Below are 26,889 nucleotides of genomic sequence, written 5' to 3'. Positions count from 1 at the left end.
TGTAATGCCATTCTAAAACACAAATGTCATCCGTCTACTAAAAAAACAAATCAAAAACAAACTTCAATCTCTGTATCCTCACAGAAGGAAAAGTCTAAACTATTAAGAACGCTATACAATGCATTTCACAATGTGGTCCTAACCTAACCTACCTTTGTCTCCTTTTACTTTTACCATGAACTCTTACAATCTTGCCACACTAAATTATTTACCTGTTCTTGGAGCAAGAATCCTACTCCTCTGTGATTCCATGCTTGTTTACCTGAAGCTTCCTCAGCCAGGAGTGTCCCTTCTGCCCCACTTTCATTTTCAGCTGCACTCCTGCTCATTTTTCAAGTTCTAGCCCAATTGTCTCCTTCTCTGAGAAATCTTTTCCAATGTTTCTAGGCAAAGTGACTTATTCCTTTCCTTAGGTTCCATAATGTTTTTTATTCAGTTTTGTTACATATTTCCTCAGCAGTTAGCAGAGTACCCTGCACATAACAACATGTTCAATAAATGTGATGTCTTGAACAAGAAACACTGGCATCTAAAACCTAGGAGATAAGATATCCATATTTCTTAAATCCATACAGATAAATTTTTAATAACAGGATTTAGCTAGTAGAAATATTTGAGTTCTTGATAAATCATTTGACTGGTAATTTTAACATACAATGTATTACAATTCAAAAGCATCTGAAGTTTCAGTTGCACTGAAGATTTCTCTATCACTTCCCCTTTAAAGTTAAGTTTCAGAATATCCTTTACTTTCATACGTATATAGTCTATTCTCATCTTTACTAACACAGGATCGACCTTATCTCTTTTTTTTAATCCACTCCAAGATTAGTGCTTCAATTCACTTAAACCTAATTAAACGATACTTTTAATTAATTTCATTTACTCCCATGCTCTTTTTTTAGAAAGTAGACAAAAAAAAATCTGATTAATTTTTCAAACTTCTAAAGCCAATAAGTATAATCTCCTACATCTTTAGAATTTGTAATACCATAAAAATGGATTTCCTAGTGTGCTTTGAAAAACATTAGCTGTAATAAATCATTTTTTAATGAAGCAGGGTCAAAGAAAGAGTATCTGTTATATTTTGCATTCCACTGCAGTTCATGTCATTCAATATTAATGAAAGCCTAGTCACATTTCCTAATAAGAACTTTAAACCTTTGTATCACAGTGAAAACAGTGTAAAATTAAGGTCAGATATTTTATTTTTTTAATAGAACAAATTTAAGTCAGCCTCAACATACAAAAAGACCTTTTAAAATATCTGATCATGAAAAATAGCAAATTATGCCCCTATCCTCAGAGAAAAACCATATACTAAATGCTGGTTCTTTAGATAGGCAAACCACTATCACTAAGCTTAATCCTTTATGAAAAGGTACATGAAGTCTTTAATTCATAGATAAGAGATTACTTTTAGAATCCCTGAAGTCTTGCCAAATGTTCATTCTCCTATGAGCTAATGAGTCAGCCACTCTTCCAGTGACTATGCCAGGACAGTCTGTTAGAAACTAATTAAAGAGCAGATACCTTTATCAGAGTATGTGTGTTCTAATGCATGGAGATCAGGCAATAGGTGAATACAGTTTATGCAGCAGTAGGTGAAGAAATCAAGGACGACTATTTTTCCACATAGATCCTTGTAGACAGAAATAGGTTCTTCTGTGTTCAGCCATTCTAATCCTGAAATTTACATAAAATAAATTACAATGATTAAAGAGAAAGATAAAATTTACCTAAAACTTTCCATTAAAATGTGACCTTTTTTTTTTTTAAGACTAATGCAAATAAACACTTTGAGAGAGTAGCACCATATAAAGGCTGTGGCAGTTGCATGTATTTATAGTTGTTTACTATGAACCATCATTTTCTATCAACAAAAGAAATAAAAGACATATCTTTATGACTGTGACTAAACAGGTATTTGGGTTTGGAAGAACATACCAAAAAGGCAAATTAGCAGAGATTAAAAGCCCAAAAAGGGAAGAAAGCAAAGGAAGGGATGGGGGTACGGGTGGGGGAGCAGGAGGAGTAGAGGATGGGAAAGCTGCTATTATGATGCCATCTGCAAATAAAGCAAGAAAAAGCTACTAAATTCTTTCAGAAATAGGGTAACAGTCTGTGAAAAGGAGTAAAGGCAACACACTTAGGCAAAAAAAAAAAAAAAAAAGGAAGAAATATCAAATAGTAAATGAACCTAATTACATAAACAATTAGATACAAATGGGCTACTGAGAATAAAGGTCAAGCTTAAGAATAGCAAGATATAACTAAACATCAAAAAGGAGTGAAATGTGTGTAAGGATAAACATACAAAATGCCTAAAACAGTTTCCTAAAGGAGAAGAAACTGAAATATTCTGGATTTGGATGAGACCGTAAATACAAAATAAAATATGCTAAATGTAAAGTTAAGCAAAATACTTATTATTGTCACAGATTTCATTGAGGTAACATTAATATTAATGAAGAACGTGTTCCCTTTCCTCCAAAAAAAGAAAGCTCTGTATATGAAGAAAGATTTTGTTAACTAATAATAAAGTACAGCATCCCTATTTAACCAATTTAAGAAAACAAAGTTTACTGCTTATAAATAACTCAATGCAGCTATTACAACTATTAATTATACCTTGAAGCAGGTATTTAGAATAGCTTTTAGCAACTGAAAGCCAAACTTGGGAGGAATAAGTAAACAGTAACAGCTAATGATTAACAACAATAACTGTAGTTACTCAATCGTAACAAAATTCTAGAAAAAAAAATCTGCAGATCAAACTAGTATTTGGGCCAATTAGTCCAAACGAATGAGGTTTCAGGGTACAGTGACCTCTTAATTATCCATTTTGTTAAAATATTAATTATACACCAGATCAAGTGATCATACAAAACTTCACACTAATTAATGTATATTTCATATCCTACTTGCAAAATATTTATTAATCTGTCTTCTGTGACTTTTCTGTAAGTAGTCAAGAGTGGCTTAGATCAGGGGGTATAGAAAGAATGACTACATCTTAGTCACCGTGCTAGATACTTACCAGGCTTAATAAAATGTATTTTACAATAACAATAATTACAATGAATACAATAAAAAGCTGCTAACATTTAGTAAGCTTTTCTGTGAATTAAGAATTTTACATATATTACTTTCAATACAAATAATAATCCTGAAAGGTAAATAATAGTTCAGTTTTGCAAGTGAGAAATATAAGGCTTTGAGGTCAAGTAACTTGCTCAAAATCACACAACCAACAAAATGGAAATAACAAGGATCTAATTCCAGGTCTCTGTGAATCTATCCATTACACTGCACTGTCTCCTATAAACATGTAAGTCTTCTAAGAAATGAACAAAGCATACAGTTTTTCAGATAAAGTTATGTTTATGACTTCCTGATTATAGTTTACTGCTAAAGAAACCAAGAAAACAGTCATTTCTAGCATTCTGTCCTCAATAATTGGGTCCAGGAGAAAATCATACTGTGTTAAACACAAAGCCTGAATATTTTATTATATGTTTTTTTAGTTATGAGTCACAGAGGTCAAATCTCATGGGAATAAAATACACTCCCTGTAAATACAAACAAGACTAGAAAATAAAAAACATTCCCCAAATCCCAGTTGATGGCCTGCTTGTTTATAACAGTGTACTTACTATATAACTACCTTCTGCACCAAAACTTTTTTAAATCATATATTTGTATAGATGTAAACAATCTTTTAAAGTTTATTTGATGGGATAAGCATTCATGTACCCAATTCTTTTGTAAGAATTCCACAATATTTCAAATCCAGTATAAGATTAATAGCAGGAAAAATAAGCACTTCTCAAGGTGGGTAGTGCAAAAGACTTGGAAAGACACCAATACTCTGTTGTCGGAGGCAGGTTCCGATATACCTCCCATGAGATAACTGAATTCTGCCACATCCAACCAATTAACTATACATGTGGTTTCAGTGTCACGCCAGGACACATGCCAGCACCATCAGGCAAAGCAATGCTACTCCCATCCAAAGAAGGTAAAATACGTTTTCATTTATCATGGCAAGATATGCTTCACAAACATCCCTGCCGGGAATATCTGTTCCTTCATGCTCCAAAAGCTCACACAGCCAGGATTTAAACCCTGGAAATAGGCTATAATTGATTCCTATTTTTAAAAGTATTAGTTTCACGACTTTGAACAGAGAAGCACAGTACAGCTAAGAAACCAGCAAATCTAGGGTCTGTATAATCCAACTGGGGCAGTTATCAGCTGTGAGGCCCTGGGCATGTTACTTAACCTCTCTGTGCTTCCATTTCCTCAACTGTAAAAGGGGAATGATAGGAGCACCTCACTGGGATATAGAGGTAATTGAATAAGGTAATATCTCCTCAAGTGTTTAGGTATCCCCTCAAGTGTTTAGGACTGTGTGTGGCAGGCCGGGCGCGGTGGCTCACGCCTGTAATCCCAGCACTTTGGGAAACGGAGGCGGGAGGATCACTTGAAATCAGGAGGTCGAGACCAGCCTGGCCAACATAGTGAAACGCCGTCTCTACTAAAAATACAAACAAAACAAAACAACTAGCCAGGCGTGGTGGCGCGGGCCTGTAGTCCCAGCTACTCCGGAGGCTGAGGCAGGTGAATCGCCTGAACCTGGGAGGCGGAGGTTGCAGTGAGCCAAGATCACGCCACTGTACTCCAGCCTGGGAGACAGAGCGAGACTCCGTATCAAAAAAAAAAAAAAAAAACAAACTGTGTGTGATACATGAAAAAGTGATCAATAAATGTCAAGATGATGCAGAAAGATGACCAGAAGACACTGGGGAACCAGATTGAATGGACAGAATGGTGTGGACGTTGCAATCATTGCCACCGGGGACACTAAATATTCACGGAGTGTCCACTTGGCTAATATCAGGCGCGGGCGGGACTCAGGATACACAGACGAGTATGTGGATCCCCGTGCCAGGGAAACCCCCGTCGGTGGACGCTTGGGGACCCCTGGGAATTGCAGAACACGCGAACAGCGGCCCAAGTTAGGCGAAGGGCCACTCCCCGGGGCGCCAGCGACACAAACCCGCCTAGCCCACCGCTTCGCGGGAGGGCGCCGTCCCCGAGGAAGGGGAGGTGCCGGGAGGGGCCCCCACCCCGACGCCAGCCCCTCACCTTCCGGAAACTCGGGTACTGACAAGTCCTGCTCCCAGCCGTCCACCTTCTGCAGATACTGGTAGACCAGGCTGTCCTTCTCCTGCTGGGTAACGGCGTCGAGCAGGGCGTACTCTAGCGAGGTCTGCGCGGAGAGCAGGCCGGAGAGGCTGCGGCCCCGGGCTCCGGGCGCCGCCATCTTTCCGCCGGGCTCCCGATGCGGCCGCCGGGCCCGCGGGAGAGTCTCGCTGGGAGAGACGAAACGTTCACTGTCCTGTGGTTTCCAAACGGCGCATTCACCTCACCCTCCACTAGCCCCACTCCACGCCAATGACACTTTTTTCTTTTTAAAGCATAGGTCCAAGTGCCAAAAGTCCAAATCGGCGCAGTTCCCGGGGACGTAATTAAACTGCCGTCCCGACCCACCCCGCCCCTTTTCGGTCCCCACGCCGCAGCCGAGCCTGGACATTGAGAGCGTCAGATTCAACATGGAATAAGGCCTCAGGGACAGCGTCCCAGAGGCGCTAAGGGAAACATCCCCAACCCTCCACATTGGGAATTAGCGGACTTTCGAACACAAATAAAATACAATAAATCCGTAGGACTTAAAAGGGCAATGTATTTTTAAAAATTATTTTTAAAGTCTCTCTCTTTGACCAGCATCCGCCGATTCGACACGGCACTGGCAGCGGGAACTTGTTCCCGCCAAGACCCTAAAGGTAAAGGGGGTAGGGATAACCTCCAGAGAGAAGGCTTTGTAAACTGGAAGTGACTGGCGCGAGTGGCTTTCACTTATACACAAACACAGCGTTTTGTCATCTGGGAGTGCTGAAAGTGCGGGCGCGAACACATTTTTAGATGGGGGTGCCGGGAGGAGCGGATGCAGCTGGAGCGGCTCCCTTGGGGTGCCGAGTGGCAGGTGGGGGGCGGCGAGGGTCCTTGAGGGCGGGCCTTAGAGTCTTCAGAAGGGGAGGACTCTGAGGGCTTTTTGGAGCTCGCTGTGCTTAACCTGGAGATGATTAAGGCCCCGCTTCCTGGCCTTCCAGCCTCTAATGCCAAAAGATAAGGGAGAGGCTGGCGTGTGACCCCGTTTTGAGTCAGGTGGACAGAGGGCTGGCCACCTTCGGAACCATGGGTGCAATACGGAGTCAGACCTCAATACAAGCCCACCCTTTCACATATTTGAACTTTTTTCACATATCAACTTTTTTTGTTCACTGTGCAGGGATTGTTCATTGCTGCTGGAGGAAGATCATGGACTGTCCCGGGAAACTGAAGTGGTTGAGTATCCACTAGTCGTGGATGAGGGCAGTGACTTCGCAGTTTTTTGCGAATTACACATCTCTTTGATTATGTTGTGACTAGTTTTGTTAGATAGTCATTTAGTGTTTGGGATACCTGTTAAGCCCTTTGTCCAGGGACTGTGGTTGGATTTATGAATTATTTGGACGGTTGTCCACTTCAAAGAACTGACAGTAGCTTCATAACAATGTTACAAATCTCGTTCTAAGATTAAGCTGTTGAACCTATATTTCCCATTAGTGCTTAATTTTTGAAGTATTATTTTTATGAATCAAGCCCTGGAAAAGGACAAGATATTTGAATGAAATAGCACCCATAATGGAGAACTTCACAGTTGCTACTCCTGTGATAGGTTTATCTTAGTTTCATTGTGGTATAAATGGAATAGCAGGTGTTATCAGGTACAAGGTTTGTAGCTTGCCAATATGTTCATTACCAACACTGCAGATTCCCATTGAGTTGGTGGGGGTTTTGTTACCTTTGTTTTTTTTTTTTTCTCAGCAAAATAATTCTATAACTTTCTGTTTGTGACAAGAAATGGACTTTCAATTTACTTAAGATTAATACTTCTTGAATGATAAAATCATTTTGCCATGTTAGAAGACATTTCCGAAGAAGACATTTGGGAATACAAATCGAAAAGAAAACCAAAACGAGTTGATCCAAATAATGGCTCTAAAAATATTCTAAAATCTGTTGAAAAAGCAACAGATGGAAAATACCAGTCAAAACGGAGTAGAAACAGAAAAAGAGCCACAGAAGCTAAAGAGGTGAAGGACCATGAAATGCCCCTTGGAAATGCAGGTTGTCAGACTTCTGTAGCTTCTAGTCAGAATTCAAGTTGTGGAGATGGTATTCAGCAGACCCAAGACAAGGAAACCACTCCGGGAAAACTCTGTAGAACTCAAAAAAGCCAACACGTGTCCCCAAAGATACGTCCAGTTTATGATGGATACTGTCCAAATTGCCAGATGCCTTTTTCCTCATTGATAGGGCAGACACCTCGATGGCATGTTTTTGAATGTTTGGATTCTCCACCACGCTCTGAAACAGGTAAGACTGCAGAAAACGTAGTAGTTTCTAAGTAATCTAAAAAGTCTTCATTAGGTCAGACATACCAATTCAGTGAAACAAGGAAGGCAAGCAGTAACCTAAAAGAGAGATGAGACACTGGGAGACACCATACCAGTCAACGGTATAATTGTAAAGCAAATGGCAGACTAGAAAACAGTTTAAATACGTTGTGTTATTTCATAAAAGTTCCGAAGTATCTGGATTATTTTCCATAAATGTTAACTGAATCCTTACTATGCTGGGTACTTTCACACTGTCTACTTACCCAACTTTCACAATCACCATATAAGGTAGGTAGTATTGACATTTTATAGATGAAAGTTCTTAAAAGTCAGATAACTTGTCCAATTGGTTATTTATTTTTTTGAGACGGAGTCTCTCTCTGTTGCCCAGACTGGAGTGCAGTGGCGCTATCTTGGCTCACTGCAAGCTCTGCTTCTGGGTTCACGCCATTCTCCTGCCTCAGCTTCCCCAGTAGCCGGGACTACAGGCGCCCGCCACCGCACCCGGCTAATTTTTTGTATTTTTACTAGAGACGGAGTTTCGCCGTGTTAGCCAGGATGGTCTCGATCTCCTGACCTCGTGATCTGCCCGCCTCGGCCTCCCAAAGTGCTGGGATTACAGGCATGAACCACCGCGCCCGGCCCCAGTTGGTTATTATTATGGAACTCCATAGAAAATTATAAATAGGCTGGGCACAGTGGCTCATGCCAGTAATCCCAGTACTTTGGGAGGTCGAGGCAGGCGGATCACTTGAGCCTAGGAATTCAAGACCAGCCTGTGCAACATGGTGAAACCCCATCTTTACAAAAAAAATTACCAAAAATTAGCCAGGTGTGGTGGGCTACTTGGAAGGCTGAGGTGGGTGGATCACCTGAGCCCAAGAGGTCGAGGCTGTAGGGCCCTGTGATCATGCCAGGGCACTCCAGCCTGGGTGAGGCGACAGAGGGAGACCTTGTCTGAAAAAAAAAAAAAAAAAAGTATAGATATAGTGTGGTTTCTAAATATGGTTATGTTTTAGTCATCGTGCTATGTATACAGGAAGAGGAACTGTGAAGGAGTCCTAGGTGATTAAGATTCTAACAAAAAACGTGTCAAATGATAATAAAAGTATGCTATGTTTTTTATCTTTTAAAATATGTAATAAGTATTTAACGTAGAAAATCCTACTTGGAATATATATGGAGAACAGGTTGTTGTGATGATTTATATATTTTGAAATCATTTATATTCCATATATGGATTTTTTTAATCTGAAAAAGTTAAAATTCAGTAAAATAAAAAAATACTCAATATGGCTTTCATGTTAGCTATGATTCAGAATACATTTTATTATTAACCTGTAGTTATTTTAAAGTACTGCATGAAGATACAAAAAAAAAACCTCTTCTTTAAATTTGGCATTAGCCTTTCCCAGAAAAGGATAGCAAGTGAAAACCTCATAAATTTGCTAGTGATTTGCTTTCATGTAACTTGAAAATCAAGAATGGAAATTGGAGTCCATGGTTGAAGACCATGGTAAAATGTCATATAGATGAAGCCACCTCAAAAAATTTTGCTTTTGGTTTTTCACTAAACTCCTTTGAGTAGACTCTCAGATGGCTCTTGAATTAAATTCCATTCTATAACAAATGCTTTTAAGAGGCATTTTTAAGTTAGGTTGTAAGCCATGGAGTTTTCTAATTTAATATAACAAATATAACATCTTTTTTGAGGGGAGGGAGGTGTCATTTTTTGATAAATCTGGAAATTAACATACACAGGGATATACCAAGATGGCTTATAGAAAGTTTCTCAATCATGGTAGTATGATAGGGAATAGTTTCCAAATTAGTAAAGCCTTATAATGAACCAATTTCTCAAATTCTATTCTTAGAATAGAATCTAAAACTTGTTCAGTGTATCAACAATTATAACTAATCTTATTAAAATTGTTGCTTTTTATTATATGCAATGTGGGTATTAAATAATGGAACCCAATTTATACTGCTAATGTTGTCAAAGCTTAGTCTATGCTTTGATCGTGTAATATTTTTTCTTTATTAAAATTTCAGAGTGTCCTGATGGTCTTCTGTGTACCTCAACCATTCCTTTTCATTACAAGAGATACACTCACTTCCTGCTAGCTCAAAGCAGGGCTGGTGATCATCCTTTTAGCAGCCCATCACCTGCGTCAGGTGGCAGTTTCAGTGAGACTAAGTCAGGCGTCCTTTGTAGCCTTGAGGAAAGATGGTCTTCGTATCAGAACCAAACTGATAACTCGGTTTCAAATGATCCCTTATTAATGACACAGTATTTTAAAAAGTCTCCGTCTCCGACTGAAGCCAGTGAAAAGATTTCTACTCATATCCAAACATCCCAACAAGCTCTACAATTTACAGAATTTGTTGAGAATGACAAACTGGTGGGAGTTGCTTTGCGTCTTGCACACAACTCAGAACACATAAATTTGCCATTGCCAGAAAATGACTTCAGTGACTGTGAAATCTCCTATTCTCCACTTCAGAGTGATGAAGACACTCATGATATCGATGAAAAACCGGATGATTCACAAGAACAACTATTTTTTACCGAAAGCTCAAAAGACGGCAGCCTCGAAGAAGTTGATGACAGCTGTGGTTTTTTTAAAAAACGACATGGTCCCTTACTGAAGGACCAGGATGAGAGCTGCCCCGAAGTGAACAGCTTCTTAACTCGGGATAAGTATGATGAAGGATTGTATAGATTCAATAGTCTAAATGATTTGTCTCAACCTATTTCTCAAAATAATGAGAGTACTTTGCCTTATGATCTGGCATGTACTGGTGGTGATTTTGTGTTGTTTCCACCTGCATTGGCAGGGAAGCTTGCTGCTTCTGTTCATCAGGCAGCTAAAACAAAACCTGATGAGCCAGAATTTCACTCAGCTCAATCAAATAAACAGAAACAGGTAATTGAAGAATCATCTGTTTACAATCAAGTTTCTCTTCCGTTAGTTAAGAGTTTAATGTTGAAACCTTTTGAAAGTCAGGTAGAAGGGTATCTTTCTTCCCAACCAACCCAAAATACAATTAGAAAATTATCAAGTGAGAACTTGAATGCTAAGAATAATACTAACTCAGCATGTTTCTGCAGAAAGGCATTAGAGGGTGTGCCAGTTGGTAAAGCTACAATTTTAAATACAGAAAACTTGTCTAGTACACCTGCTCCGAAGTATTTGAAAATATTGCCTTCTGGTCTTAAGTATAATGCAAGACATCCTTCTACCAAGGTAATGAAGCAAATGGATATAGGTGTGTATTTTGGACTACCTCCCAAAGGAAAAGAAGAGAAATTGCTAGGGGAAAGTGCATTAGAAGGGATAAACTTAAATCCAGTTCCAAGTCCTAATCAAAAGAGGTCCTCGCAGTGCAAGAGGAAAGCAGAAAAATCTTTAAGTGATTTAGAATTTGATGCAAGTACTTTACATGAGAGTCAGCTTTCTGTGGAACTTTCTAGTGAGAGGTCACAGCGTCAAAAAAAGAGATGTAGAAAGTCAAATTCACTGCAGGAAGGAGCGTGTCAGAAGAGATCAGATCACCTTATTAATACAGAATCTGAAGCAGTCAATTTAAGTAAAGTCAAAGTCTTCACAAAATCAGCTCATGGTGGGCTGCAAAGGGGCAACAAGAAAATCCCAGAGTCATCTAATGTAGGAGGATCAAGAAAAAAGACATGTCCATTCTATAAGAAAATACCTGGTAAGTTGAAATGTCAGTACTCGATATATCAACAAAGACAACGTTTTTGAACTTTGTGTTTATTGCCCATTGTGTGTGTGTGTGTATGAGACAATTTTTTGTATATGTTTCCTTTGCTTTTATGATACTTCATGAGCCTCTAACGTAGATTTGGTTTTTGCCTATTTGATTTTTTTTGCTCCATTCAATTCATCAAGTTTCTATTAAACATGCCCTCTATGTAAGTGACTATACTAGTTAGGTAGATATTATGGGCTATAGAAAGATTAGTAAGAGAGGAGTAGGGATTCAGCTTAATACAAAAGGAGGAAAGGCATCTCTGTAAATAACTATAATAAAAGGCAGCCTCTAAGTGCTTGTGAGAAATACAAAGTACTAAATAGTTTCAAAGATGGGAAATGTCACAGGTTTTACATATCATAGTAAATGCCAAAAATTTTAAAACCGTATTAGAACTTAGTTTCTCTGCCCTTTCATATACTTTGGTTGCTGCCAAAATATACTTGGTTGCTGAAAGATTTTTAAAGTGCTTTATTGATGTTCTAGATCTATAATTTGTTCAATATGTTTATGTAAAGAATAGCATTTATATACTTCATAACATCAGTGGTGTTTTTAATAATTATTTTGATTAATTTTCTGTACTTCATTTATTTATTTATTTATTTAGAGACAGAGTCTCGCTCTGTCGCCCAGGCTGGAGTGCAGTGGTGCAATCTCAGCTCACTGCAAGCTCCACCTCCCGAGTTCATGCCATTCTCCTGCCTCAGCCTCCCAAGTAGCTGGGGCTACAGGCACCCGCCACCACGCCCGGCTAATTTTTTTTTCGTATTTTCAGTAGAGACGGGGTTTCACCATGCTAGCCAGGATGGTCTCGATCTCCTGACTTCGTGATCCGCCCGCCTCAGCCTCCCAAAGTGCTGGGATTACGGGCGTGAGCCACCAAGCCCGGCCAATTTTCTATACTTTAAATGATCCAAAAACCATGTGTTGATAAGCCTCAATAGAATTGGGAAGTTATGCTTATTTATTTGCACATCGCCAGTCAGTACACTTAATTATTTCTTGCATGAGCACATTTTAGAACAGTATTTCTCAACCTCTTCTTCATTACTGCTCCTCTAAGCAGCCTTTTTAGGCATTTTTTTTCTTGTTTCCCACCCCCTCCTCTAGTTCGACTGTGCAGCAAAATTCAAAGATGGTAGATACATTGTTTGTCTCATATGTGAGATTATGTTGGCCCTCAACCATTTTGGCTTCCTTAGATCAATACTGCCCCCATTGAGAATTCATGTTTTAGAAGAAAGTTAGCATTCTCCTTTTACTGTTTTGCAGAAGTAAAGTGCTAAGTATTATGAAAGTATTAGTTAAAACAAAGAAGTAATTGGTTTGTAACCTAGAATTTAAAAAAAAAATTTTTGGTGCAATTATTCACAAATAAAAGTCTCTATACTGAGATACTTGGTAGAAACTTTTAAGACATTCTCATCTTTAGTGTTACCTTTTGTTAAATTTATGTGGTATAAGTTTTTAAATATAGTTAAATTGGAAATAAGAGGTAAAGAGGATAGAGGGTTCATTCAGTATTTATAATCAAATTGGGTATCTTAGCTCTTGCTCATCGTACTGTGTCGGTATTTTTATTGCAGGGACCGGCTTTACAGTTGATGCTTTTCAGTATGGCGTGGTTGAAGGTTGCACAGCCTATTTTCTCACACATTTTCATTCTGATCATTATGCTGGATTGTCTAAACACTTCACATTTCCAGTTTATTGTAGTGAGGTAAGTTTTAGTATTCTAACTTTTGACTTTGTAGAATGCTGTGAATTTCTAAGCAATTTGGTTCAAAAATAATAATTAAACCAGTAAGATCTTTCATTCTACTAGAAAAAAAATGAGAAAACATATTCCACATAAAAGTTCTAAACTTAAAACGAGTTAATGTCAAGTTTCAGTTTTTAGAAAACATCTGTTTTATTACATGGAAACAAAAGATAAACTATTTCACGATGTACTAAAAACAAGAAGTTTCATTTAGTTAACATTCACTGAAAGCCTAAATGGATTCTCAAGGCAAAATACAGTCAGCCTGCTGTATCTGTGAGTGCCCTATCCATGGATTCAACCAACCGCAACTGAAAAGATTCAAAAATAAAAAATAATACAACAATGAAAAATAATGCAAATTAAAAAATGTAGTATAACAACTATTTACATAGAATTTACATTGTATTAGGTGTTATAATTAATCTAAAGATGATTTAAAGAGGATATGCGTAGGTTATATGCAAATACTATGCCATTTTATATAAAGGACTTGAGCATCCTGAGATTTTGGTGTCCTCAGGGGGTCCTGGAACCAGTCCCCTGCAGATACTGAGGGACATGACTGTATCGAGCTTCAAGGAGCTTATAACCTCCAGAGGAAACATTCATAAATAATGCCATATTGGGATTGGTATCATAATAGAAGTAGTACTCCCTAGGAGTAGGGAGAAGAGAGTGCTTTATCCTGTCCTGGGCTAAGGTTAGACACAGTTTTGTGGTAAAAGATACCTCGAACTAATTATTAAAAAGTGAACATTTTAATGCTCATTACTAATGGCTTGAACTAGAATTTGATTTAATCTTCACAGCATTCTTGAAGCATGCTTCAGGAATTCTTTTTATTAATGAAACACCTGGGGTTTGGAGAAGTTAAGTGACGTGCCCCAGGTCACAGACCTAGCAATGGCAGAGTCTGAACTTGTATGCAAATCTGTCTGATTCCAGGACCAGGCAGAGGAAAGAGCATTCTAGGTAGAGAGTAAAGTTTATGTAAAGGCACAGGCACCTGAGAAATATGCCCATTCCAGGCACTTCAGATAATTCAAAATGGCTAGAACACAAGGTAGGGAATAACAGGAGACAAATCCACAGGAACGGGCTGGAACCAGATCACTCAGGCTTTTGTATGTCATGGTGGGAAGGATGGACTCTTCACAGATGAGGTGAAGTCAGTGACGATGTTCAAGCAGAGTAGTGGCACGGCCATTATAGGAAATTCTTCCTGGCATTGTGGAGTGTTTACTTAAATATAAGTAGGAAAATGGATGTTATTAAGATGCTATGGTTCTAAACTAGGTATGAAATAAAATATTTAGTGTTTTACTGCATCAGCAATAAGCACGTCCTGTTTTGCAGATAACTGGCAATTTGTTGAAGAACAAGCTTCATGTGCAAGAACAATATATTCACCCATTGCCACTGGACACTGAATGTATTGTGAATGGTGTCAAAGTTGTTTTGCTTGATGCCAATCAGTAAGTATTAAAGTCATCTTAATAGCACATTTTTTAAATGTTCAAAAGGACAACACATTGGCATGATTAATAACTTTTTTCATTATAATTAATATGCTTGATATTTCTTAAAAGTTGAGTAAGATGTTTCTCCTTTTGAAAAATAATGTGCCCAATTATAGAATCAGAGATTAAAATTAAAGGGATCTTCTAAATGTTATCTAACCCATTTTTTATCCAGTTTAAATTACTGCACTTGACATCTGAGATTCCATCTTATTTTTTTAAATACTTTAACATATTGTTGTTGCTGTTCTTTGCAAGATAACATTTTGCCATTTTCTTTAGTATCATTTATCATTTACATAAATTAACAGCTTGTATTCCATTCAGATACTAGAGGTCGGTTTTATCTCCCCCTACCCCTCTTTAAACTAAGAAATCATTCAGGCTTTAGATATTAAAGGTTTGGAAGATTTTTTTTTCTTGGAAATGGCCTCCATTTTTCCCTCTTTTTTTCGTTTAATATAAAGTACTATCAGCATTCATGTTGTCAAAACACAACTGTCAACTCTGCTTCTTTCTACTTTCCATAGAATGTTAGCCCACTGTAACATAGAGGTCATAGATGAAGAGAAAGAAGACTAAATCTAGGTTACCTAAAATCCAGGCCAAGCTATTACATTAGGTTGCCTTTAAGTTTTTGTCTGCTAACTTTGCTGCTGTTTTTTTTTTTTAATTGCCAGTTTGAATTCTGATTTTTTTTTTTTTTTGAGACAGAGTTTCGCTTTTTTTGCCCAGGTTGGAGTGCAATGGCACAGCCTCAGCTCACCGCAACCTCTGCCTCCCGGGTTCAAGTGATTCTCCTGCCTCAGCCTTCCAAGTAGCTGGGATTACAGGCGCACACCACCACGCCTGGCTAATTTTTGTATTTTTAGCAGAGACGGGATTTTGCTATGTTGGCCAGGCTGGTTTCGAACTCCTGACCTCAGGTGATACACCCGCTTCGGCCTCCCAAAGTGCTGGGATTACAGGCGTGAGCCACCATGCCCGGCCGAGTTCTGATTTTTAAAGTCAACTTTATGGGGTTTTCACCATAGATCACAAAGTTAGCGTCAAGCTAGTATCACATAGTTCAGTGTCTCAGGCATACAAAACAGTCTTACCAGGCATAATATTCCTAGGGTTCAGAGTTCATTTCCTAGGAGCCAGCCAAGGGCCAGTCCTGAAGACATGCTTTTCTTGGGAATGTGTGGAGTTTGAGCAACCTGGGTCTGCCTTTCCTGCACACCAGTTCTTTTTATGATGTAAATTTCCTTGAGTTGAAGTGCCGCATTTCCTGTAGTGCAATGCTATGTCATTGTGGTCAACTAATAAAGCGTGCTAACTTGTTGATATTGAAATAGATACTGTTCCTTTAGGTGCTTGCCTGTGTTATGAACATTCCTTTGACATTTGTGTTCAGCTGTCCAGGTGCTGTCATGATCCTCTTTTATCTTCCTAATGGTACTGTCATATTACACACGGGAGACTTCAGAGCAGATCCCAGCATGGAACGTTCTCTTCTTGCGGACCAGAAAGTCCATATGCTGTACTTAGATACCACGTAAGACAGGCTTTTTTTGTGTGTTTCCTTTTCCCACTGACAGCCTTTGCTCTCTGTATTATGGTTATCAAAATGATGGCTTATTGCCAATTATTATTTTAAGGCTCTTTATCAGAAGGATGCTGTTTGAAAAATATATATATACTTGCTTAAGGGCAAATTTGAGATTGTATGTGTTAACTGACTACAGCTCATTTTTTTGTGTGATTTATTTTTGAAAATATGTTACATGAGAATCCTGTTACTGAAACAAGGAAGAAAAACTTAGGAGCAAACTTTAGGAAGACACCCTTTTAAGTTGTCCTTTCAGAGTAACTGTGTAGCTATTAATTGTGAAGAGAAGACAGAGGTCAAAATGTGACTCTGTTTTTGAGTATCCGAAGTTGCTGTTGTTCTTTTCTTAAAAAGATAATTTATAAGTGACAGTTTTGAATTCCTGAGTGCTATAAATATAATGGCACAAGCCATTACATTTTAACTGTGTATGTATTTCTCCCTAGCTTTATTAAGTAAATAAAAATTGTATATATTTCTGGTATATGATGTGATTTTATATATTAAAATATCTCATCAACTTGTTAGAAATTATCTTAACCATTTCAACCTGTTTCAAGGAGAAGTACATTTGGATGCAATATTTTAGTAAAAGATGGTCTTTCCACATCCAGTTTTCTCACACTATAACTGGTTTTCCCATTGTTCTATATGAGTTTTAAGCACTGGATAAATTAAGAAAATAAGTTTTTTAAAAAACCCTTTTTTGTTACCTAGTTATATTCTGATATGATTCTGAATTTCCTCATGGGTTTTTATAGGAGAAAGGTTATTCTTCCTCTTCTCTAGTGGTTGACTAGCAAAAACAATTCTGAAAATTGGGAAAAATATGTTTCTTTGGCTTTTGCAGTTTATTACATTTTTAGTGAAAAAGTGCTTACTTTTCATCTCAAATATAGATAGATAGATAGTAGCTTAATTTTTCACTGGATTATATTGCATGGAGATAGACCCAACTGGATCTGTTGTATTTGTATGTGTGTGTGTGTGTGTATGTGCATGTGTGTGTGTATACACATGTACATATATATACACATAGTATATATATTTTGTGTCTGTAAGAAATGATATTAATATCAACCATGTCAATATTAACTGATTTAAAACTGTTTCACTAAATTCATATTTAGTTTCATTACTTTAATCATTTTTTATTGTCAGTCTTTAGTTCAAATATAATCCTTATCAATATGATTTTTTGATAGTGTTTGGAGTTAAATAAAAGACAGTGAGGTTTATAATTTATAACTAAAATAGCTGGCTTGCTAGAAATATTCTTGGAGGAAAAAAGTCTTCAAAAAGACAATTTTTTGAGAGTGATAAAAGAAATATAATGAAAAAGATATATTGAAAACTTACAATTTGATCTTAAGTTAGTAGTAACTGGTAAATAATTCCAACCACAGGCAGTGAGATAACTTGTGGTGTTAATATATTACACTGCTGTAATATATTGTATGTAATATATTACATACAATGTTAATATATTACATTGTATGTAAGTTGCTAACGCTTGTTTTCTAAAATAGCATCCAGCTTAAGGTGATGGCTTTTTTATTGTTCTTTTAGTAAGTACCATGTTTCCATATCACAGATATTGTAGCCCAGAATACACCTTTCCATCTCAGCAAGAGGTTATCCGGTTTGCCATCAACACTGCCTTTGAGGCTGTAACTCTAAACCCACATGCTCTTGTTGTCTGTGGCACTTACTCTATTGGAAAAGAGAAAGTCTTCCTAGGTGAGTGGTAGGTGTATCTAATTTACATTAATATATTATAAAGATCAGATTCTTTTTGCATAATGCCCTTTCAGTTTCTACTCTTGTATTTGATAATTATTTCCTGTAATGATTCAATATTACCTTTGAAGTTGAAGGAAAATTTGACAGTTTGAAACATTTAATCTTTGAAAGGTTTGACTTTAGGGAAACATTTGATAATTGTGTTTAATTTAGGCTTTCTAGATATAAGAAATTTATAGAGCAGCTGCCCATGCTACATTGTTATTTAGTAAACTTTGAAAGATGATTAATGCATAGTTGTATTGCTGCATTCTTTGAGGATAATAATTATATTGGCAATCAGTTTTAATTTTTGTTCCTAAATGATTTCTGGATGTATAACTTAGTTTGTCCAGGTAGTATTGTACTAATTTGCAAAATACTTTCCATTTCTTCTTACGTATGGCCACATTATATCAAACATTAAAGATGATAAAGCTGGGGCTTTTAATTTCTTCAAATTTAGTTCCTTCCTTTCCTCTACCCACTTTCTATACACTTTTGCAGTTTTTAAATAGTAAATAATAAGCCTTTAAAAATAAATTATTTGGTTTTCTCACAATTCATTCCACACAGTAAACTAACAAAATGATTCAGCCTTTTTGAGATATCATGGTAAAAGTGTGAATGTTTTGAATTTCCTTTTATTTGGTAAATTCTTACCTTAAAATTTGCTTAAGCTGTAACTTTTTTTTCACAAGCTGTAAGTTTACTATTTTTAATCTTTTCTTTTGCCCATAGCCATTGCTGATGTTTTAGGTTCAAAAGTGGGCATGTCCCGGGAAAAATATAAAACTCTACAGTGCCTCAATATACCAGAAATTAATTCACTCATCACTACCGACATGTGCAGTTCATTGGTTCACCTTCTCCCAATGATGCAAATTAATTTTAAGGTAAGCATTCAAGAGATATGTCTTTTAGGATGAACGAAAAAGGTAATCTGATTATTTTAAGCTTCATTTAACTTAGAGGAATTCAATTATAATAGAGTCGCCCATAGTAAAATTTGCCCTAGACGATCTTTTAAGAGGAATTTTAAATGTTCATAGTTTTTCTAGATGTGCAACTCTGTAGAGTAATTCACATGCCCACCAGAAGTTTAGGAGCTAGAGAACTAATATATAGGAAGGAACAAAAATGGAAAGGTATGCAGCTATCTGGTCATTCAAACCTTCAATTTTTAAGATAATTTTCCAGTTCTTTCTGGATGAGTGGGGAAATGAGTGAAGAATCTAAGAAGTTCTTACTTTATTTCAGGTCTGTTCTATTCTGTATTAATATTAAGCCTTTCTAGATTGATAAATATTGAAAATTTACTTGTTGCGACAATAAAATGAAATAGTGGAAGTGTATCCTAAGAGGAAGTTTGAGCATTAGTTCCAAGGTGTAAGTTAAGACATATGATATGACCTTGCTGGGATTTGGGGGCTTATTTGTCAGACTTATTCATATGCTAACTAACGTTTATTCCATATACTAACATTTTGACACCTGGCAATTGAATACATCAAACCTGTATAATAAAATAAATTCAGAACATAATGCATGAAACAATGTATTTTCACATTTGCTATTGTGTTTATGAAATAAAAAGAATGAATGAGAGGTGAGGCAATGGAGACAGGAAGACTAGAGCATGGCGTGAAGAGGAGCTGGATACTTTGATGGCCAAAGGGAGGAGGGTTGCTTGTCTGTTGGCCATCAGAGATGAGGATTTTTATGTTTTAATGGACAGGCAGAATCTAAGATAAGAGAATAATTGATGAAGTAAGATTTCTGAGCAAGATCTGAAAAATAAGTAATGAAGTGCATCCACTTTGAACAGGAAGAGGGCCACCTCTTCCTCTCTGACAGTTCCGTCACAACCTACCACTCTACAGACTGTGCGTTCTGATGCATATGGCCTTCTTGTAGACAGCATATATTTACAAATCCCAACTTAAACAAGGTTTAGATTTTCACTACTACAAACTCAAACATTTTGTTGTTGTTGTTGTTGTTGTTTTGAGACAGAGTCTCGCCCTGTTGCCCAGGCTGGAGTGCAGTGGTGCAACCTTGGCTCACTGCAACCTCTGCCTCCCAGGTTCAAACGATTCTCATGCCTCAGCCTCCTGAGTGGCTGGAATTACAGGCATGTGCCACTATGTCCGGTTAATTTTTGTATTTTTAGTAGAGATGGGGTTTCGCCATGTTGACCAGGCTGATCTCAAACTCCTGAGCTCAAGTGGTCTGCCCGCCTCAGCCTCCCAAAGTGCTGATATTACAGGTGTGAGCCACCATGCCTGACCTAAGCATAACTTTTTAATACAGGAATTCAAGTTGGTTTTAATAACTCAGAAATGTTGATTTTGAATGATTTTTTGAGGCTAGTGTCCTTGGAGTAGTGATCTGGAGTCATTAAATCTATATTTTTGATAGTCATCAAGTCTGTATGTTTCCACGTCTAGGATTTTATAATAAAACACAAGTTCTTTGTGAAAAGGTCAGTCTGTAAGGCTCCTAGCTGCTGATGGTGTAATAGACGATGAGAGATAGAAAAAGCTGAGAAAGGGCAGGTGGTTTCCATTAGAAGGTGGGGTTTACTGACCTCCTGCCCACTAGGCTGTAAGCTCTCAGAAAGTGAAGTCTGTATCTTCTTGTCCTCCACACTGACCCTAGCAACTATGTAATACCAGAATGGATATTTACCGGTATTGCCTTCAGTAGTCCCTCCTCTTCCTCCATTAAAGTGACTGGGTATTGATCACATTTTCTGAAGACTTCTTTTTTTTTCTTTTAATATTTGTTTATTAAACATTCTAGCAATGATAATGGAAATATGTATTTAAAATATTTTTGAATAGATGATACATTCACAACGTTAAAAACAAAACTAGAAAATGGCATATTGTGAAAAGTTTTTTTCCTCCCCTGTCCCTCATTTACCCAAATATTTTCGGAAGATTTCTTTTTTTCTTTTTTTTTTTTTTGAGACAGGGTCTCGCTCTGTCCCCCAGGCTGGAGTGCAGTGGCTTGGTCTTGGCTCACTGCAACCTCCATCTCCCGGGTTCATGCTATTCTCCTGCCTCAGCCTCCCGAGTAGCTGGGAATACAGGCACCTGCCACCACGCCCGACTAATTTTTTGTATTTTTAGTAGAGATGGGGTTTCACCGTGTTAGCCAGGATGGTCTCAATCTCCTGACCTCGTGATCTGCCCGCCTTGGCCTCCCAAAGTGCTGGGAATACATGCGTGAGCCACCACGCCCGGCCTCGGAAGATTTCTTACCTCCAAAACACAGATGGAGCAGAAGCTGATGTTTGTAATTAGAGCCATTTTTTTTTTTTTTTTTTTTTTTTACCAGCCAAAAGTTGTGTTTCATGAGAGATAATTACTTTTTGTGAAAAGGTAATCCTAATACAGTTTTCAAGGTGCCCAGGGCGTGCCTGAAAGCCTTTGAAAGGCTATAAATTCAATTCATGCTATCTAGTTCAACATCCCAAGTTCACGTATGTGCTACGTAGTTGACTACCACCTGATTTAAACCTGATTGATTGATTGTGGTAAAATGTTATAACAATGATGTTATAGATGATTATTTGCATGCTGAAAAAATAATTCTAGTAACATTGCTAAAAGTGTTTTTCTCCCAAACTGGTTACCAATAAACGGAGAGAGACAAGTCATAAATCAGAGATTTCATATTGACTAAAGTATTCTTAATAAATTTCCTCATGAGAATAGTTCTCAGATTGTGGTTAATGGACTATTTGTAGCTGCTGGTAGTCTTTTTTTCTGTAGATTTGGCTTATATGATAGTATCCAAAGTTTTTGTTTATGGTACAAGCTAATGATGTTTTTGTGGTAACTCTAATTTGTCCCACAAAAAGCAAATATTAGTTATCATTTAATTCTTCTGGATGGTTTTGCAGAGACAAATAGGAATGGACAGGTTTGATGATGTGTATTGAAAGTTGGACTCAGTTTATGTATTATATGTATAATTACTCTAAACCTCAGTTTCTTATTATTTTCTTTCTTTGTGAGGACAAGGGCAGAAGGAATAGTGATTAAACAAATAATATTACATTAGCTAGGTCCTAGACTAAGCAAGGCAAAAACTTGCAAATTTGCAGAGCCAAGAATATTGAAATGGAAATTTAGTTATGTATCAATAACTTTAACTTTTTTTGGTGTGCATAGTAATTGGTAAGAAATATGGTTGTCTTATGGTAGTTATTTTTATATTCACTTCTAATTAATAAAAGGCTCTTATTTGATACAAAAGATTAAAGGATTGTTACCAATTCATCAATAAAATGAATTTTATTATTCATTCTAAGTCTTTGAAACTATGGATTTTAGTCCTCAGACCAAAAGTATTAGATTTTTTTGTATTCCTTGTGCCATTATTATTTATAACTGGATTTCTGTTATCTTTCGAAGACTGAACTTCAGTCATTGATTTTCTAAGAGTTTTATCAAATGTCATCATTTATGATTAGTTTGGGGAAGTTCTGTTCTACTCAAGACTTATAAGGGGAGCATATTACTTCCAAATAGTGGTATGAAAAGTTTTAAAATAAATCTAGTTCATGTTTAAAGGGTAAAAGGCATAAACACCTGAAAAGAATGCTATTAAGCAGCTGTAAAATGTATCTCTGTGTTGAGTATAATGCCATTCACATAAAATTATTTCTATCCACCTAGCTATCCCCTTTTGGTGTATATGCATGGAGATATGTTTGCATTGGTGTTTACCATTGTTGATATTATTATCTCTGTAGAGTAAGATTTGGAGAGTAGTTTTTGTTTTTGGTAGCTATCAGAATTGTAATTTGTTTATACCTAATTGCTTGTGTTTAAAGTTGTCTCACTATACTTTTTTTTCCAGACTGTACTTGTTTAACTTCAGATAAGTAAAGGAGAAAACATTTTATATATTTTTTCAGTGATTATTTTTTAGAAGCATAGCACTAGGTTGTTGAAGCTAATGCTTAAAAATGAAAACTCCCCATGCCTGTGCCAGTATAACATCTTTAATCAGTCTGTTTTATTCCATATAACTCGTCTCCATTGACCTCAATATGCTATTTTAATTTAACAGGGCTTACAGAGTCATTTGAAGAAGTGTGGTGGGAAATACAATCAGATTTTGGCATTTCGACCTACAGGATGGACACACTCTAACAAGTTCACTAGAATAGCAGATGTTATTCCCCAGACCAAAGGAAACATTTCAATATATGGTATAGTTATTAAATTTTCTCACTTATAATGTTTATAATTACTTTACATTTTAAAAAATGTTGTAAGGTTCAAATCCAACAAAAACAGGCACCAAAGAATTTAATAATTCAAGAGTTTTCATCTCTCTACAACTCTAATCCTGTATCTAGTCCATTGTAAACTGATATAAAGGAGCTTGACTAGTAGATAGACATTAATGAATACAGATCATTTCACTTTGTGATCAGTGATATTGAGAGGAAATTGCAGAATTAACTTGAAAGGACTACTGTGGTTGTATACTGGAAGTATAGATGACAATGTGAGATTGGGAGCAGGAAGATGATGGGTTCGATGTGGTGACAGCAGGAGATACAGACTTGCCTGTTTTCATCCTCGAAGGAGGTTTACCACTGCCTTCTGAGTTGGCTTATTGCAGTGACAGCTGATGGAAACATGTTTGGGGTGTCACCAGACCAGTGATTTACCCTCAGCCTCTGAAGACCCTAGTATACTGAAAATAGGACCCTTTTCACCTTTCTCTGTGGTACTTGATTTTCAACAAAGAAGATAAAGGGTGTGTGTTTTTTTTCTTTTTTTCCTATTTTTTTATGTGTGCAAAGCTTGGGGACAAATCTGCTTACCTTCTCTGGAAGTGAGAGTCTCCTGCTTGTTATTCTTCACATTTGACTCATATTTCTTCCATATTTTCCTGAAACCTGTGGCTAAGTAAAGTGTCTAAAGGAAGAATTGTTTAATAAGAAAAACCTAATTAAATAGGACTCTCTGGAAATGCATGTTATTAAGTATACACGCAATAACGTAATCGATTTTTGAATGTTCTAAGTTTCATATCTGTATTAGTCCATTCTCCCACTGCTTTAAAGAACTATCTAAAACTGGGTAATTTATGAAGAATAGAGGTTTAATAGACTCAGTTCCACAGGCTTAACAAGAAGCATGACTGGGAGGGCTCAGGAAACTTACAATCATGACAGAAGGCAAAGGGCAAGGAAGCACATCTTACATCTTATCCTAGCGGAGTAGGAGAGTGAGAGAGAGCACAAAGGGGGAAGTGCCACGCACTTTCAAACCATCAGATCTCCTGAAAACTCACTATCTTATTTTTTTTTTTAATTTTTTGAGACAAGAGTCTTGCTGTGTCGCCAGGCTGGAGTGCAGTGGCACGATCTCGGCTCACTGCAACCTCCACCTACTGGGTTCAAGCAATTCTTCTGCCTCAGCCTCTCGAGTAGCTGGGATTACAGGCATGTGCCACCACGCCTGGCTAATTTTTGTATTTTTAGTGGAGACGGGGTTTCACCTTGTTGGCCAGGCTGGCCTCGAACTCCTGACCTCAGGTAATCTGCCCGCTTCGGCCTCCCAAAGTGCTGGGATTACAGGCGTGAGCCACCATGCCTGACCAAGAACTCACTATCAGAAGAACAACAAGGGGCAGATCTGCCCCCATGATCCAATCGCCTCCCACCAGGCCCCTCCCCCAGCACATAGGGATTACAATTTGAGATGAGATTTGGGTGGAGACACAGAGCCAAACCATATCGATATCATTTTAATGTCTTAATCTTTATTATTCATAAAAGATATCAAGTTTTCTTATCAGAACTAAAGCACTGAGGGGTTTTTGACAAAAATACTGTGGATTGCTTTTCTCTTTTGTTTTATTCTATTTTATTTTAGGATTGTGAAAGTTTAAATTAGTTTGATTTTAGTGTACAAATTCGTTTCTTTTTTGTTACAGGAATTCCTTACAGTGAACACAGCAGCTACCTAGAAATGAAGCGCTTTGTCCAGTGGCTGAAGCCCCAGAAAATCATACCTACTGTAAATGTGGGCACCTGGAAATCTAGGAGCACAATGGAGAAATATTTTAGAGAGTGGAAATTGGAAGCCGGATATTGATGATACCTCCGAGGATTCAGTAGTAGTTAAGTTCCTTGGATGTAGCTTGTTAGTAGTTAAATCTATAGAAATGTGAAATACACTTTGTGTGGAAAAACCTCATGAAGATTGTTCAGATAGTTTATTTTCTCATTTATGTTTGAACAACGTGCTCGTGGTGCTGAATGCCTCTCAGCATCATCAAGGATAACTGAAACTGGGTCTCCCTGGGACCCTTAATTTCTTGTCCCCTGCCCTCCATGGGCAGTTATATTCTGCATCAAGCCTTAGAAGAGGAAGCAAAGGCAGATTCAGGGACCAAAAGGATTAATGATAATTAATAAAGTAGTTTGAAGCATTATATATATGAGTAATTATGTGTCTTTAAAATTATGAGATGAAACTTTTATATGACATGTATACTTAAATAAAATTAATATAAAATTTGCTCTGGTGTCTTTTGTTTTTTTTTTGTTTGTTTTTAATAGATTTTATTTTATTTATTTATTTATTTATTTATTTTTGAGATGGAGTCTCGCACTGTCACCTGGGCTGTAGTGCGATGGCTCGCTGCAACCTCCACCTCCCGGGTTCAAGTGATTCTCCTGCCTCAGCCTCCCGAGTAGCTGGGATTACAGGCGCCCACCACCATGCCCAGCTAATTTTTTGCATTTTTAGTAGAGACGGGGTTTCACTATGTTGGCCAGGCTGGTCTCGAACTCCCGACTTCATGATCCGCCTGCCTTGGCCTCCCAAAGTGCTGGGATTACAGGTGTGAGCCACCGCACCCGGCCCAAGACTTTATTTTTCAGAGCAGTTTTAGGTTCACAGCAAAGTTGAGTAGAAGGTACGGAGATTCCCCATATACTTCCTGCCACCCCCACATGCTTAGCTCCCCCGAGATCAACATTGCTCACCTGAATGGTACATTTGTGACAAGAGATGAACCTACGTTGACACATCATAATCACCCAAAGTCCACAATTTACATTAAGGTCACTCTTGGTGTTGTACATTCCTTGGTTTGTATAATGTATAATGACATATCCATGATTGTAATATCCTACAAAATTTTTGCTGTCCCCAAAATCCTTTTTTCTCTGCTTATTCATTTTTCCATCCCCCCAAACCCCTGGCAAACAGTGATTTTGCTATCTCCATATTTGCTTTTTCTAAAATGTCATGTAGTTGGAATCATACAATAGGTATCCTTTTCAGATTGGTTTTTTTCACTTTGTAATATTTAAGGGTCTTCCATATCTTTTTGTGGCTTGATAGCTCATTTCTTTTTAGCACTGAGTACTATTCCTTTGTATGGATGTATCGCAGTTTGTTTATCCATCATCTACTGAAGGACATCTTGATTGCTTCCAAGTTTTGGCAATGAGGAATAAAGCTGCTATAAGCATCCTGATCCAGGCTTTTCTGTGGGCTAAGTTTTCAACACCTTTGGGTAAATATACTACCCAGCAACCTCAGTCCTTGATAAGAGTATGTTTGCTTTTATAAGAAAGTGCCAAACTGTCTTCCAAAGTGGCTATACAATTTTATATTCCCACCAGCAACTAATGAGCATTACTGTTGCTCCACATCTTCACTAGCACTTGGTGTCAGTTTCCTGGATTTTGGTCATCCTCTTAGGTGCATAGTGATATCTCATTTTTGTTTTTATTTGCATTTCCCTAATGACATATGATATGGAACATCTTTTCATCTGCTTATTTGCCGTCTATATATCTCTGATGAAGTGTCTGTTCAGATCTTTGGCTCACTTTTTAATTGGGTTGTCCATTTTCTTATTGTTGAGGGTTTTTAAATTTGTATTTTA

The 26,889-nt window shown here is 37.4% G+C and overlaps 2 protein-coding genes across 4 annotated transcripts in view; one reads left to right on the top strand and one right to left on the bottom strand.

Moving 5' to 3' along the window:
- The window catches only part of NHLRC2 (NHL repeat containing 2), a 62,512-nt gene extending 56,919 nt beyond the window's left edge, over window positions 1-5,593 (bottom strand). Inside the window, exons 1-3 of one of the 2 annotated variants that reach the window (XM_063782113.1) lie at window positions 5,152-5,290; window positions 1,534-1,686; window positions 213-473 (exon numbers count right to left, since the gene is read on the bottom strand). In XM_063782113.1, the coding sequence (XP_063638183.1) occupies window positions 213-252 (40 nt within the window). In that variant the 5' untranslated portion in view covers window positions 253-473; window positions 1,534-1,686; window positions 5,152-5,290. Of the gene's footprint in view, window positions 1-212; window positions 474-1,533; window positions 1,687-5,151 lie in introns of both variants that reach the window. The other variant, XM_508046.9, reaches the window with a different exon arrangement.
- Window positions 5,165-25,509, top strand: DCLRE1A (DNA cross-link repair 1A). Of its 2 annotated transcripts, none has more exons than XM_009459273.5 (10): window positions 5,165-5,849; window positions 6,356-7,485; window positions 9,561-11,225; window positions 12,875-13,008; window positions 14,410-14,528; window positions 15,973-16,113; window positions 17,762-17,907; window positions 18,691-18,845; window positions 23,038-23,179; window positions 24,922-25,509. In XM_009459273.5, exons 2-10 carry the CDS (start codon window positions 7,026-7,028, stop codon window positions 25,080-25,082), a joined length of 3,123 nt encoding a protein of 1,040 aa, XP_009457548.4. In that variant the 5' UTR covers window positions 5,165-5,849; window positions 6,356-7,025; the 3' UTR covers window positions 25,083-25,509. The 2 variants fall into 2 exon arrangements, with proteins under 2 accessions (XP_009457548.4, XP_054515887.2); XM_054659912.2 differs by having other exon boundaries at window positions 5,846-6,049.
- The last annotated feature ends 1,380 nt before the right edge of the window (window positions 25,510-26,889 follow it).

Source organism: Pan troglodytes, chromosome 8, assembly GCF_028858775.2.
Source record: "Pan troglodytes isolate AG18354 chromosome 8, NHGRI_mPanTro3-v2.0_pri, whole genome shotgun sequence".
Lineage (NCBI taxonomy): Eukaryota > Metazoa > Chordata > Mammalia > Primates > Hominidae > Pan > Pan troglodytes.
This window is presented reverse-complemented; position numbering and strand designations above follow the sequence as displayed.